Source organism: Ursus americanus, chromosome 7, assembly GCF_024610735.1.
Source record: "Ursus americanus isolate L20-20 chromosome 7, mUrsAme1.1.p, whole genome shotgun sequence".
Taxonomy (NCBI): domain Eukaryota; kingdom Metazoa; phylum Chordata; class Mammalia; order Carnivora; family Ursidae; genus Ursus; species Ursus americanus.
The window spans coordinates 48054284-48069565 of NC_142133.1; the positions used below are offsets into that span (position 1 = coordinate 48054284).

General features: G+C 47.5%; 1 protein-coding gene across 3 annotated transcripts in view; it reads right to left on the reverse strand.

Moving 5' to 3' along the window:
• ST3GAL5 (ST3 beta-galactoside alpha-2,3-sialyltransferase 5) overlaps positions 1–15282 on the reverse strand; it is a 117482-nt gene that overhangs the window by 12511 nt on the left and 89689 nt on the right. For 2 of the 3 annotated variants that reach the window (XM_087863640.1, XM_045808857.2), the window contains 2 exons: positions 11870–11993; positions 8752–8863 (listed from right to left, as the gene is read on the reverse strand). In XM_087863640.1, coding sequence (XP_087719766.1) covers positions 8752–8863; positions 11870–11991 — 234 coding nt within the window. In that variant the 5' untranslated portion in view covers positions 11992–11993. Of the gene's footprint in view, positions 1–572; positions 4967–8751; positions 8864–11869; positions 11994–15282 lie in introns of those variants that run through there. The other variant, XM_087863641.1, reaches the window with a different exon arrangement.

Sequence of the window (15282 nt, forward strand, 5' to 3'; positions counted from 1 at the left end):
TACGATTTTCCTTGCACGTTAATGCTTTGCCTCAACAAGGAACGACCGCTGAATGCCAAGTACAGCAGCCCAGCTGAATGCGGTGCCCTGTGGGGGTACACGGTCCAGAGGCCCATCGGCCCAGGCCTCCTCCTGGCTCAGTCTGGCCAAATGCTGCCTCACAACCGCTTGGCCGGAAGTTCTCCCTCATCACTGTGCTTTTTGTCCTTCTCTCCACATTCATCAGCCCTGGCCTTGCCTTTCCCCTCCTCTCACCAGGCTGTCTTCACACCTACGCACGTACCCGTGCATGCGTGCCTGCGTGTATGAAGTCCCAGATTTCCTGGGATATTTATTTTTAGGATGGAACGTGTGTTTTAAACTGTGTCCATACTATTATGAAGATAATTATTGTTACATACTGTTTTAAATGTATGCCCCAACTAGGTTTTTCCTGAAAGTTTTATTATTTTTATTGTCTGGTTTTTGTATAATGAATATTTTTGTAGGAAAACACCTATCCTATTATAGCAACCCCCCACCTCCGCCCCGCTCCTCCCTTTTTAAGTTACAGCTTCAAAGAGTTTTAGTACCTGGAAGAGCACACCGTCTGCAACTTGAGGACGGGCCCCGTCTCTGTAGAGGGGAACTGATACTCTCTGAGCACAGATGATGCCAAGACACCATGCGCAGCTGCGGTTTCGGTCCCTGGCACCGAGGCTCCCACACCTTACAATATGGCCGTTAGTCTCTTCGCTTCGTGGGCTCAAGGTGGCACAACCAGTAAGATGCTGAGCTGGAGAGCTAACCGGGTCTGATGACTTCCCCAACACCGACAACCACAGCCTCTGTCTACACAGAGCAGCACGCAAACACCACCACCGAGAACAAGAGTTTAAATACGAACTGGCATCTTCGTGAGGACTCCGTGGGAAAGCCACGCCAGGACCAGTCGTGGCCCCGAGCAGCCCCAGAACGGAAGGCCAGCCGAGCCCAGGCCACTCGGCAGCGGGGACGGGGCACAGAGAGGGGCCACCCCTACCGCGGCCTGAGGGTTATGAACAGCAAGTTTTAGAGAACAAGAGGTTGAGTCGTTCGCTACAGAACGACACGTCAAGCACCTGGGGGTGCAGATCTCCCAGGACAGAAAGGAACGTCTGACAAGTGCCTGGAGGCACCCAGAGCGGCCTCGGGATCCCCCCACGACTGGAAAGAGAAGTAGGCGATCGAGCCAGAAACCTGGGCTCGGCTCTCCTGGGCTGCCAAATTTCCTCTTCAGAAGTTTCATTTGGGAGGAGGGAAATTTCATTCCGTTGCCATTCTGGCAAAGAGCTCCATTTCAGGCTTCAAACTTCATCTTCGAGGCTGGGAGCAGAGCACACGGCTTAGTAATCACCCTCTGACCGGGACCGCTTGTGCCCCTCACAGCGGGGGGCAAGACCTCACTCGCGGGGGAACGAGTGTTCCAACGCCACTGGAAACGTCTAGGCGACGGCAATTCCTTTTCCCCTTCTGCTTCACCTCATTTAGAGACGTGGGACAAGCCCTGAGAAGGCCCCGGGGACCGTTTCTTCTAACGGGAAGCCAGCCCGGCCCCTCCCGGCCTCCGCCGTGCTGCGGGGCGCAGCCAGAGAAAGCCTGGACAAAGGCAGGACAGTGACCTTGCTCTTCCCCCAGCTGCAGGAAGCCCCAGAGCTGGCAGCCAAAGCAGGCCGGGGAGGAAGGGCGCGGAGGGGTCCGGGTGCCATTCACCCAGGCTGAGGGCCACGGGGAGCAGAGAACCGGAGACTGGGGCAGAGACACAGAAACCCCACTTCTCTACAGCAAGGCCCGGAAGCGAGGGCTCCGGCTTTTGCAGGTCCTCCAGGCTGAGCTTGCTGGCTGCCCAGAGCTAAGAATAAACAGACAGCTGGTGCTTCCAATTGTCAGTGAGGTGGCCCTGGGCCACAGGAAACCACGCCGTGAACATTCACTGCAGGGTGTTGCAAAAAATCGAGGTGGTTTCCTCGGCCAAGTCTCCACTTCCGTTTCTACTGCACAGTTTTTAAGACAATACTTCTCAGAAATAGAAGTAAATGGCATAATTCTTCGTACAAGGCAGTGTTCTCTTTTCGTTCTTCGAATCCAGGACAGGGCCCAGCGCCGAGGCTGAAGCAGAGTTTGGGGGCTGGAGCTAATCAAACCGGGCTGGGAGCCCACCTCAGCCACAGACCATGTGACGGAGGGCTTGAGTGGCCCCAGGAAACTTTCGGTTCCCGCCTGTGAAAGGCGGTACTGCTCTGTTCCTCACAGGGCCGCTCTGCCACCCCCCGCCCTGGATCCTGCACTGCGCCCCAGACGTGTGGAGACTGGGGTTCCATCACAGAACAGCGACCGCGGGCAAAGCTACTGCCACCCCGAACTCATGCTCAAGGGAACCGTCTGGAACCTTCCCCTGGCTACCAGCGGGGCAAAATCTGAATACCCAAGTCACAGAAAAAACACCACAGTAACAATTCAAGCAGTCAGTGGCGGCCTGGGCCAGGTGGTGGAGGGTGGGACAGACCACAACGGGTGAGGGAACTCACGCGGGTGACCAACGGACTGGGGTGACGGCGTAACTGTAAATGCACGGACGCCATCAAACTGTATGCTTAAGAGGAGTCAATCTTACGGTGCGTATACTTTGTGACGGTAAACGGTTAGAAAAAGACGATCAGAAGATCTGGACGCTAGACCCACTTCTAGATCCATTAACCAGCACAGTAACCTTGACTAAAGCATCCAGCCCTAGGTCAAGGCTTCGGTTCCCTCATCTCTGCCATTCGAGGATGGTCTGGGGCAAGGGGCCAGCGCGGAGGAGAAGGAGGAACCGGTCTAGAGGTGCGGGCACCAGGACTAAAAACTCAGCCTGGGTCCCTCCGCTTACCTTAGCTACGTGAGCGTGGATCTGCAAAGTCGGAGAGAGGACATCTGGCCATAATTAACTCACAGCATAAAATGCCGTCCCCCAGGTGGTATGTGGTTTTTAGCTCTCCGAGAAGAGAGAGGGCCTAGTTCAAACGCTTGCAACCACGTGGCCCAAACCTAAACTGACAAGATGTGCCCCCGTCTCTCCTCAAACCTCTTTGAAGTGCAATTTCACTTCTGAAATGTGCTTTCAAAGTGTCCAGATCCTGGCAGAGACCACTGTTAGTCTTTTTAAAGAAACGGCACGTTAAGGGGCATCTTTAAATAGAAAAGACAAAATCCACAACCACCCTGGCCACACTTCTGCTGCCGTATTAACACAGGCCGGGTCCAGCACAACCAGACAACGCTCAGATCCCACAGGGTCAGCAGGGTCCCACTAACACGGTGCCGAATAACCTCAACAGAGCTAACGGGGCCTCATGGCTTTGAGACCGTCTTCTGCTAACCTACATCCCCAACAGTTCATATTCATCTACACGCTTTTGGTGGTAAGGACCGGTCTCCACCAACAGCCTGGAGACAGGGTTTTCTTTGTAGAGAGCTCATACCACCTCATAGCCATTCAGAACACCAGGAGCACACTGGCCAGCTTCCGTGGCCATCTCTTCTACTCTGGGGACTTGACAGAGGGTTTCTGATTTTGTTTTAATGAAACATGACCAGATATCAACTTTGGGACTTGCTGAGTGTGGCATTCAAGGCCCTTCCCTCTTAGCTCCTGGCTCATTTTCAGTCTTCTGTCCTGCTGTTCCCTACCCCAATCCTCAGTGATATCCAACTCTTGCTGTACATCTAATTTGCAAAGCCCTGGGGGGCACATGCTTTCTGCACACACTGTTCCCTCGGCCTGGAATGAAGCAGGACAACCTGTCAGGACCACTGTGAAAAGTGGGGCATTCTGATAGTGTCAACAATGTGAAAAAGCTATTAAAAAAGTCTCAAGTAAAAAAAATAAAAAATACTCCTAATTCCACCGTGATTATAGCAGGCTTTCACTTTCCACTTTATTAATTTCTGAACTGACCAAGGCTTTCACAAACACATTTGACTTATATAACTACCCCCTGATTCTTTCTTCCTTCTCCACAAACTACGGGGGACTTTCTACTGTATTCATTTCCATATTATTTGAATTTTTGATGTTATTTTTGTAATTGGAAAAAATAATGATCTTTTAGAACTGGGTTGATGTGGTAGTCACTGTGGGCTGCCTACTGGGTCTCCATTACCGTGCTCCTTCTTAGGGAACCATAGTTTTGTGCAGGAAGCTAACACCCCTTCTCGAGTCAGGCAGTGAGGCCTGGGAGGCTGACCTTGCCCATCAGGTACTCCCATCCCCCTTGTCAGGAATTGGTCAGGAATCCTCAACTGCAGCCAATCAGGGCAGGGCACTGGCAGCCCTGAGAGGCTGTTATTGGTCCCACAGTGAACTTAGCTTTTGAAACTGGCCTCATCAGCCTAAATGGAGGACTCTTATTTCATGGTTCAGGGGAAAGGGGATGGTGAGATTTTTTTTTTTTTCTTGTCTACTATCCACTGGTGGATATGAGGAGAGTTGCACAGAAACTACCTGACCTATTCCTTAAAGGGATATTAATCTTAATATACATTACTGAAGATACTCAAAAAATTGCCTGTTATTTAACTGTGGATTTTCTATTCAGGTGGAGTTCAGAGATGAGACACCACACCATGGTTCAGTAATATCTCTCCTTCCTCTGGGGTTGAATATACCTAAGTACATACTCATTAACACAAAGTGTTAGCACACAATCCCCACCTCCCAAGGGCTTGCTTAAAGGACAAGTGGGAAAGACAGTTAAAATACTGCGGTGTAAGTGTTAGGATTAAGGTGTGAGGCACTTCTAGAAGACAGAGAAGGATGATCAGAGAAGGCTTCTTAGAAAAGATAACTCCTGGGGAGCCTGGGTGGTGCAGTCATTAAGCGTCTGCCTTCGGCTCAGGGCGTGATCCCGGCATTATGGGATCGAGCCCCACATCAGGCTCCTCCGCTATGACCCTGCTTCTTCCTCTCCCACTCCCCCTGCTTGTGTTCCCTCTCTCGCTGGCTGTCTACCTCTGTAAAATAAATAAATAAAATCTTTAAAAAAAAAAAAAGATAACTCGTGAGCTGAGATTTGATATAAAAAATGAGGAGCAGAGAGGCAAAGGGAGGGAAGGGCTCCAGGGAGAGATGTTAGAAAGAATGCAGCAAACAGAGGGGAAAGTCTTTTCAACAAATGGTGCTAGGAAAACTGGATATTCACATGCAAAAGAAAAAGGCTGGACCCCAACCTCACACCACATACAAAAACTAACTCAAAATAAATTAAAGACCTATACTTAAGAGCTAAATCTATAAAACTCTCAGAAGAAAACATAGGCTTCGGCACTGATTTCTTAGATATGACATCAAAAGCGCAAGGAACAAAAGGAAAAATAAATAAACTGGACTTTACCAAAATTAGAAACTTTTGGGTTTAAAAAAAAAAAGAAAGAAACTTTTGTGCTGAAAATGACATCATCAAGAAAGTGAAAAGACAATTCACAAAATGGGAGAAAATACTCGCAAGCCATATATCTGATTAAGTAACTGGTAGCCAGAATAATATAGAGAACTCTTATAACTCCATAATATAAAGACGAATAACCCAATGAAAAATTGGACAAAGAACTCGAACAGACATTTCTCCTTAGAAGATACACAAATGGCCAATGAGCACACAAAAAAGATGCTCATCATTGGTTACCAGGGAAATACAAATCAAAACCATAATGAGGAAGAAAGAAAGCAGCTCAACCAAGGGGTTGTGAAGGAATTTAGTGCCTGGTACAGGCAGTGCTGGGACACGGGGCAGCAAAAGGAGGCTAAAGAGACTGGCAGGAACCGAGGCACAAAGAGCCCTACAGGCCAGACTCAGGAGGCTGGATATTCTAAAGGTAATGGGAACAAATCAGAGTCTGAAACTGGGAAGCACCATATCAGATTCAATTTCTGAAAATACTACTACCACCATAATGGGGCATGCCCGGATGCAGAAAGGTGGGTAAGGAGACATGAAACTGGGGCAACGGGTGAGAGCAGGGGATGCCGAAGGGCAACTGGAGCATTATTCCTGTTCCCAGAATCCCAGAAACTGTATATTTTTATAAATACCATCCTTGTTTCAAATAACTTCTATTTTAGATGAGACAACAAAATGCTTACACAAATTACTGTATCAGATGGAGTCTGGGAAGTTTCAGAAGAATTTCAAAGTGCGGTTGAGGTTCAGCGTCAAAGGCACTGAGTTGGGGACCAGCACTGAGAGCAGGGAAGAAACCAGCCTATCCTTTCCAGCCTGGTACTGATAAAACTACAGAGAACCACACTCTCTCAGGCCTGGAAGGGATCAGAAAAGCCCGTGAGCCACCAACTGTCTGATGCCTAAATTCTATCTCTAGGACCAAACAGCTGCCCTGGACCTGCTTCAAGAGCTCCAGAGATGCACACAAAGGTGGTGCATTAATCCCATCTGCGGATGCCTCGGACCATCAAATCTTCTCCTTTCAGCTTGGCTGCCACCCCTGAGTCTGCACATCTGCCATTAAGGCCACCTGGGCAGAGCTGCCCCTCCCGGAGGCCCGCAGCTGCCACAGGCCCCGAACCAGGCCTTCTGTCCTTCCAGCTACGCAAACGTTCCCATCCCTTCAAAGGTTCCTTGGGGACGTGGTCTTGAGTCGCTTCTCTGGTCATCCTCAGAAGTCACTAGGACTCCTTGGGGAACCTTACAGAGTAATAGCCGTAATGATCAGAGCACTTGTCTGAGCTCTGCAGGGACGGGCAGACCATCCTGGTCTATTAACGTAGCTTGCGGGGAGCGGCTGTAGGCAGCCACGGCACAGGCCGACGCAGACGGCGCTGGCCAGGCCCTCAAGCTGCGAAGTTGATTTTTACCCCAGGTGTTACGAAAGCGCGTCTTCTCCACCCTGTACTTGTGTACGTGTGTGCTGGACCCTGCACGCCAGAGCTCCCGTCTCTCCTCAATGAACCCAGGCTGGAGAGTGATCTTTGCAGTCGGTCAGATGGTCACTCGCGTGACCAATTCAACGGACAGGAGAAAGAGGCCACAAAGAGAACATGGACAAGCACAGCGAAGAAGCAAAGGGACGCGCTCACGGCTATCAGGACGTCTGCAAGGCCAGCCGGAGACGGAGGCGGGAGGCCCGAGCAGAGGCACCGGACACATCCTGCTCCACTAACAGATGTGCCGATGCCGGCAGAATGAACGCAGTCAGCCAGCCTCCGGCAACAGACCCGCACGGGAAGGAAGGCTCTGGGACACACGACCATCCTGCAGAGGCCACGCTGCACATTTCTTAATTATACTCTTTGCGTTTTCTTGTTTCTACCTGCCTGTCTCACAGGATAGGCGAGGCACTTTGAGGGACATACAGATTGAAGTAAAAACATGTGACTAAAACCCCAGCCGAGAAAAGGAGCTCCGTGTACGTTACCTTATTCAGCTTTGAGGACTGCCCTGTCCCACAGATGTTGTTATCTACATTTCAGCGCTGAGAAAACTGGGACTCAAAACAATTAAGTAACTTGCCCAAGGTCTCATCTTTGACTAAGTGGCACTTAGACTTGAATCTAGGTCAGAAATTTAAGGTCCCCCCTCTCTGCCTCAGCCTGCCCATAACTTCTGGCTCTGTTCTGTGGACCTCCCCTACCCGGGCAGAGAGCAGTCAGCAGGAGCTCGGGCTCTGAGACCACGCTGCAGAGTCCAAGCCCCGACTCCACCACTGACTAGTGAAGGTAACCTTAAACAGGCCACTTAATCTCCCTGCCCTTCCACCGCCTCAGCTGAGGTAATGACAGTTCCCAGTAGGAGGGTTAAATGTGTTTATATTGCTGAAGCACACAGCACACACTAAACTAGATTAACTAAACTGGTTAACTAAACTAGATGTGAATTTGGGCAAGCAGCTTAACCTCCCAGCCTTCACCTGTCAGAGGGAGAAAAGACTGGGATATCTCCCCATCGTGATGATGATAAAGGGCCCATACATGTTGGTCACCAATATTACCATACTACCTGGCTTCAAATCATCTTTCATCCAGGACTGAACATTATTGGATCATCTAACCACTCGGGTAATCTGTGAAATTAGCACATAATAGGTCAATTGATTTGAAAAATAAATACAAATTGAAGGGAAAAAAGCTTGAAATACAGTGTGAAATCATTAAAATGAAAAATAAAACCCAGGAGTGACGGGATACTAAAAGAACTTGTACTCATAGAACATCCCTGTTCTAAGGACGTGTACGTTGGCCACATGACAGCATGCTAGCCCACGGTGGGTGCCCAGAGTGGGTCAAATGCAACTCACCTCCCCCAGCGACCTCAGTACATGGAGGAAGAACACTGTGGGGTGGGTGGGTTGGTTATCTGTTTTGCTGGGGCGGGGGTTGTCTCTGATTTTGGAGTGCTGAGATGAAGTGTTTTCCCTCTGTTTATAACTTTTCTGAGGACTTCTTTATAACCCTTTGGAGATGATATTTCTTTTTTTTTTTTTTTAAGATTTTATTTATTTATGTGACAGAGAGACAGCCAGCGAGAGCGGGAACACAGCAGGGGAGTGGGAGAGGAAGAAGCAGGCTCCCAGCGGAGGAGCCCGATGTGGGACTCGATCCCGGAACGCCGGGATCACGCCCTGAGCCGAAGGCAGACGCTTTAACGACTGCGCTACCCAGGCGCCCCTGGAGATGATATTTCTGTTTAAGTATAAGCTTGGAAATATTTTAATTTAAACCACATCAATGGCATATCTAACCTTCACACGGTCCGGGTCCACATAATGCATTTTTTTCATGTCACATTCTTCAGTAGTATAATTTAACTTGAGAATATAAAGGATCCACACTCCAAACACAAGCAATGTACACCTGGAAAAAAAATCAATTAGGTATAATGATGCAGTTATGCGATAATCAAGAGAAATCTTGTGAAATAAGGGAAAACCTACCCCAGCTTGAGACTGCCTGCCAGGTAACATGAAAGTACAACCTTTAAGGGGACCTTCGTGGTCAACTTAAGGCACCATTTCTTACTTTTCTGACAAGAAAAATTAGTCATTTATGACTATCTTTGTTATAAGTGAATACAGAGAAAACATTTTTCTGCAAAGGCAGCCTAATAAAATATGAATCACCATGCAGGCCCTGGACTTTACAAAACGAGGTAATAGGTTTTGAGCTACAGAATCTCAGCTTCAATTTTTTGACCACGTTAAAATACTGTCAGTCTTTCAAATACTGTATGATTCCACTTATATGAAGCACATCGTCAAAAATCACAGAGACAAAAAGTAGAATGGTGGCTGCCAAGGGCCAGGGGGAGGGGAAGGAGGGAGTCAGTGTTTAATGGGTAGAGAGTGGTTTTACAAGATGCAAAGAATTCTGGAGGTGGATGGTGTGATGGTTGCATAACAATGTGAATGTATTTACTATCACTGACCTGTGTACTTAGCAATGGTTAAGATGGTAAATACTATGCTATGGCTATTTTACCACAATAAAAAAAAATTGGGGAAAAATACTGGAAGCCCTTAAAAAAATAAGAAAACAAAATAAGTAATCCACTCATTATCGCTCTAAAGATTCTACCCAGAAATGAGGCTAACTCAGGTGAAAGAGAACCACTAGTCACCCTTAACACCATCTACAAAAACTGCTTTTAAAGATCTGACAAATTTGTATTATTAAATGGTTTAAAATACATACATGCACATACATACACACACAGGATTAGGAGAAAAGAATTGAGCCTAGTCCTGGTTCTAGAAATTTCATTAACAACAACAAAAGATTATTTATTTATTTATTTATTTGGAGAGTGGGAGTGCAAGCAGTGGGGGAGGGGGAAGGAGAGAGAGAATCTCAAGCAGACTCCCCACTGACCGTGGAGCCCTATATAGGGCTCAATCCCATAACCCACGAGATCACCACCTGAGACAAAACCAAGAGTTAGACACCAACTGAGCCACCCAAGTGCCCCAAGAAACCTATTTTAAATTTTTAAAAAAAATTTTATTTATTCATTGGAGAGAGAGAAAGAGAGGGAGAAATACAGAGATAGAGCACAAGCAGGGGGAGAGACAGAGAAAGAGAGAAAGAGGGCAAAGCAAGACTCCCTGCTGAGCTGGGAGCCCGACATGGGGCTCGATCCCAGGACCTAGAGATCATGACCTCAGTGGAAGGCAGATGCTTAACCATCTGAGCCACCCAGGTGCCTTTAGAAACCCCATTTTTAATAAGCTCCCTAAGTGATACTGATAAACAAAGTAAAAAAAAAAAAAAGTTTAAACCGAAGTTTAGGAACCACTGTTTTAAACAATTTGTGTGACTGAAAAAAAAAGAGTTAAGGAATAACCTTAATGGGAAGATGATCTCTTTTCTACAGAAAGAGGCAGTTGAAAAAATACAGCATCTAGCACAATATACTATACGCAATAGATGCTAAATATTTCTTAATACTTAAGGAGGATGATGCAGGAAAGTATTGCTAGGAAGTGTTTTCAAGACTTCTTGATTCTTCTTTCAACAGGCTCCCCCAAGAAAACCTGGACGAGCCTCCCAATTTTCCCCTGGGATCGAGTACATGGTTAAGTGAATAGGACACTACCATCTGTGTAAAAGTGGGGGGGTGAGTAACACACACACACACACACGCACAGACACACAATTTGTTACGTACACAAGTCTGGTAATATTGGTTACCTTTAAGTGGGGGGCAGGAAAGAGAGGATATTTTACTGAGTACTTTTAATATCTTTTGAATTTTAAATCTTGTGAATGTAGTATTACCTAGCCCTTTCCCCACCCCCCCAGAAAGGTATTCCATTTGGTGCACATAATAATTCCCTTATCTTGATCAGGAACAAACATGGAAGGAAGAACAGTGTGTTAAAAGCAGGCCTGGCACCTACAGCACTGAGGACACGGTACTGGAATGCCCGTCGTGCGTCTGTCGTGCCTACACTGTGTGCAGCGTGGGCCCAGGTCAACCTCGTTCACTGCCATGGGCCAGCATCCCACACAGTGCTGGGCGTGTCAAGCCTCAGTAAATATTGCTTGATGACAAAAAGCAATGGAAAATATTAATGTACGTTTCCTTTTTCCACCTTCTTCTTTAGGTGTAGACTTCCTAAATTAGGGGTATTTTCAAAAGGGTGATTTTCTGTTTCTTTTTTTTTTTTAGATTTTATTTATTTATTTGAGAGAGAGAACAAGAGAGAGAGCGCGAGAGGGGGTGTGGGGGGGGCAAGGGCCGAGGGAGAAGGGGAGGGAGAAGCAGGCTCCCACCGAGCAGGGAGCCTGAGGCAGGACTCTATCCCAGAACCCTGCTATCATGACCTGAGCCGAAGGCAGACACTTAACCAACTGACCCACCCAGGTGCCCCAGTGGGGTGATTTTCAGCTTGGTTTGGCTGCTAACAAATGCGACCACCAAGTCCCTCCCTTAACAATTCTACCGCTTATTAGGATCTAAGGGCGAAAAAGATCAAACACCTGTCATCTTTTTTAGTGTTCAATATTTAAGGCTCTTCAAAAGCCTGTAGAGGACTTTTAACTGTATTTTTAGATGAACTTAAAACAGCTAAGGGGAAAAGCCCTCTCTCGTTACGTAATGGCAGGGAGCGCCGTGCACAGAAGAGCCGCGCTCTGGGGCACCGAGCCTCAGGTACAGAGCCTGGGCGCTCCCTGGCTGGCGCTGCCCTCTCAGGGAGTACAACCCGATCCATCAACCCAGACATCTGGGTGCCGAACCCGCACTCGAATGTGCCTTTATATGATCTTCTGACCAAGTACGAGAGCCCTCCTTCTTCTCCCAGCTCCCCACAGCTGACCCGGCCAGGGGATGGATCGTAAGGCCCGCAGACTCACACTTACTTGAGGATGTCTTTCAGCAACACGTTGGGTCTTCTCATCTTGTTTTGAGCTCGGGTGCACCATTGCAGAGAGGGTTTTGTGCGATCGCTTCTCAGTTTCACACAGTTATACTCACTGGGCATTGCTGTGAAGAGAGAAGCCGGGGGAGGGAAAGGAGGCAGAGTCAGGCAGGTGATGTTGATAAAAAGCCTTTAGGGGGCACAGCCATAGCATGACATACTACTCAGCCATAAAAAAGAATGAACTAGTTTTACACCCAACAACCTGAATGAATCTAAGGCAAGTATGCTGAGCCAATACTAAAAGTTTACATTACTGTATGATTCCATGTATATAACATTCTTGAAATGTCAAAATTACAGAAATGGAGAAGAGATTAGTAGTTGTCAGGAGTTACGGTGGGGGGGCTGAGTGCGGCTAGATCCTTGCAAGGATGTAATATTCTGTGTCTTGACTGTATCCCCGTCAAAATCCTAGCTGTGATATTATCCTGCGGTTTTACAAGATGCTGCCAGTGGAGGAAACTGACTAAGGGGTACATGGGATCTCTCTGTATTATTTTTTACAGCTGCGCATGAAACTACAGTTATCACCAAATAAAAAGTCTAATGTTTTTCAAGAGCCTTTACCTTTTAGAGGTGCCTACGAACTATTTACAGATGAAACAGAAGAAATGAGATTGGCTTCGAAAAGTCAGGAGGGGGATAAGAGTGCACATGGGGGAATGGATATAGCAACACTAGCTTTAAACGGATTGTCAAAGCTGGGCCCTGGGTACATGGGGCTCATTATACAATATTCTCAATATTCTCATGCTTTTGTACATTTGAAATCTTCTATAATAAAAGAAAGTTTAAAGAGGAAGTGTTACATTAAATACAGAACAAAAGTGTTACACTAAGAAAAAAGGAAAAAATACGGCAATTTTAAAAGATATTTTTCTTTAAAAAATATGTTGAGTATACTTGCCTATTTATTCTTTTGAATTAACTGTATTTTCAAGTTTTCAATTTCTAAATAATATTCTAAGGGGTACTATAGTAGAAATCAATACGTCTATCCCTGTGTAAGTTTCCCCTTCCTCTCAACTTGGTAAAACGCTGGATTTTTGGCTAGGTGCATGGCCTCCCAGCATAAAGACTATACTTCCCAGCCTCCCTTGGAACCAGATATGGCCTCATGACTAAGTTCTAGCCAATGGGATACGAGCAAAAGTAACCCGTACAACTTCCAGGGTGTATGCAATGTATACACCTTTATCCCTTTCCTGCTGGCTGAAATACTGACACATGAGGAGCCACTCTGGACCACAGAGAGCATACCACCAAGGCATGGTGGAGCAAAAGCAGAGAAGGGGCCTGGATCCCCGGACAACCCCCAGGACAGAGCCACCATTCCACCTTGGACTGCCTGCCTCTGGGCTGTCAGAAGATAGAGAAATAAACTTCTGTCTTACTTAAGCAATTGTTAATTAAAAGTGAAGTCAGAGCTCAGCTAATCCAGGCACCTATTATATTATGCTATTATGATAAATTTATATATTAAGAAACAATATCTTTACTATAGTCTTTCAGCCAAGAGGCAGTTATATATCATTATACACTTTATTTCCATTAGAGTTGTATCATTTCCTTTGAAAAAAATCTTTCAACAAATTGATGTTCAAGTAGTTAATGTTTTTGCTACTGGAAACAATCTCTCCCTCCGCTCCAATTCTGACTGTGTAGCAGGAATTTTCCTAGATATGCATCCTTCTGAATAGTTTCAAAAAATAGTGCCAAACGCCTCACTAGTAAACCCTTGCTGAAGAACTGAGACCTGGAAGATTCCAAACACTGTAACTTTGGGGTTACTTAAACACATGGAAGGCTACCTGTAACCAGTACATACATAAAACAGACATTTCTAAGATGTCTGTGTTTTTACAACCAGAAATACACGCAATTCACCCCGAGGCAGACCTCCAGCAAACACAGTGACCGTGGTGTCAGAAGCAGCCCGTCTCCCCCTCTGTCTCTGTTGTGCTGGACAGTGCCGTCCCGCAGGCCACAAGCCCGTGAACTTCCTTTCCCGGATGGGCCTGCCCACCTCCGGCTGAGCTGTGACTGCGGGAATTCCTGGTAGAAGCAGGAAGACAGGAGGAAAGAAGCAGCCCCATCTGGTCCCCTGATTTGGCGCAGCGTCTGGCAGGGGCGGTGACAGTCAGAGGCAAGAGAGGGTGACTACATGTGACTCCAGCAGCAATGGTGGGCATCCAGCATCCTCGGTTTCCACTCGAGAGAAGTGATGGCACCTCCGACAGCTTTGTGACAAGTACAAGCCTCAGCCCAGGGTGACAGAAGCTTCCTGATCTCTGGCTAACACTTCTACACCTCTTTTTAAAGATTAATTTTTATTTATTTATTTGAAAGAGAGAGAGAGCGAGCAGGTGGAGGGGCAGAGGGAGAGGCAGAATCTCAAGCGAGCACAGAGCCCAACGAGGGGCTCAATCTCACAACCCTGAGATCATGACCTGAGCCGAAATCAAGAGTCGGACGCTGAACCCACTGAGCCACGAAGGCGCCCCTGGCTAACACTTCCCTCCCACTTTGGCATCTCCAGGCCTGCTGACGTCTTTGCGATCAATCCCCCGCATGAAAGCCCTCCCTGCCGGAAGCATCTCCGTGGTTTCTGGTTTCCTGCTGGGCACTGACTGGTACGTCAGATGATACTCCCCTGCCACTTTCAGGAAAGTGGGATTGTTCAAGGAAAGGAGGAGCTCTGGGGGTGATAGAGTCTACCGTCCTGAACTTCCTTTTCTCACTATCACTGCCATACAATTCAATCTATTCAAATGCTTAAAAACAAAAACAAAAAAAGCTGTTTTGTTCTTTTCTAATCGCACCCGAGAGGATAGAGGGAGTACGAGAACACAGAATCTACAGCCCGACACCTGGGCTCAGCTCCTCCACCTGCCAGTGGAGGGGAAGCTTTGGGCAAGTGACCATACCTCCTGCAAGCTCGGTCTCCTCATCTGTAAAATGGGGGCAGTCATAGTACCTACCTCTCAGGACTCACATGGGGAAAGCAGGTGCACATCACAAGCACTGTGTACCTGCTGGTTGTCGCACAGGAAGCGAACGCACAGGCACCCAGTCTCATCTGACAGGATTCATCTGGTGGGGCTTCAAGGCTCTTGTGTCTTTTGGTCACCCCCACTTCCAGACGCAGTTTTGGCTCTAGCCCTATGATGGAGTCCTTTCTTCCGTCCACTCCATTTCCCTTCCAGGTGTCTCTGGAGAAGCCACATCCTCCTGAAGCCCCTCACACACTCCCCCGGGTCAGGTCCTGGCCAGCATCCTCTCTCTCTCCCACCCCCTTTCTCAACCTTCAGAACCTCAAAATGCTCAGGGTTCACTGGCCCCTCACTGGCC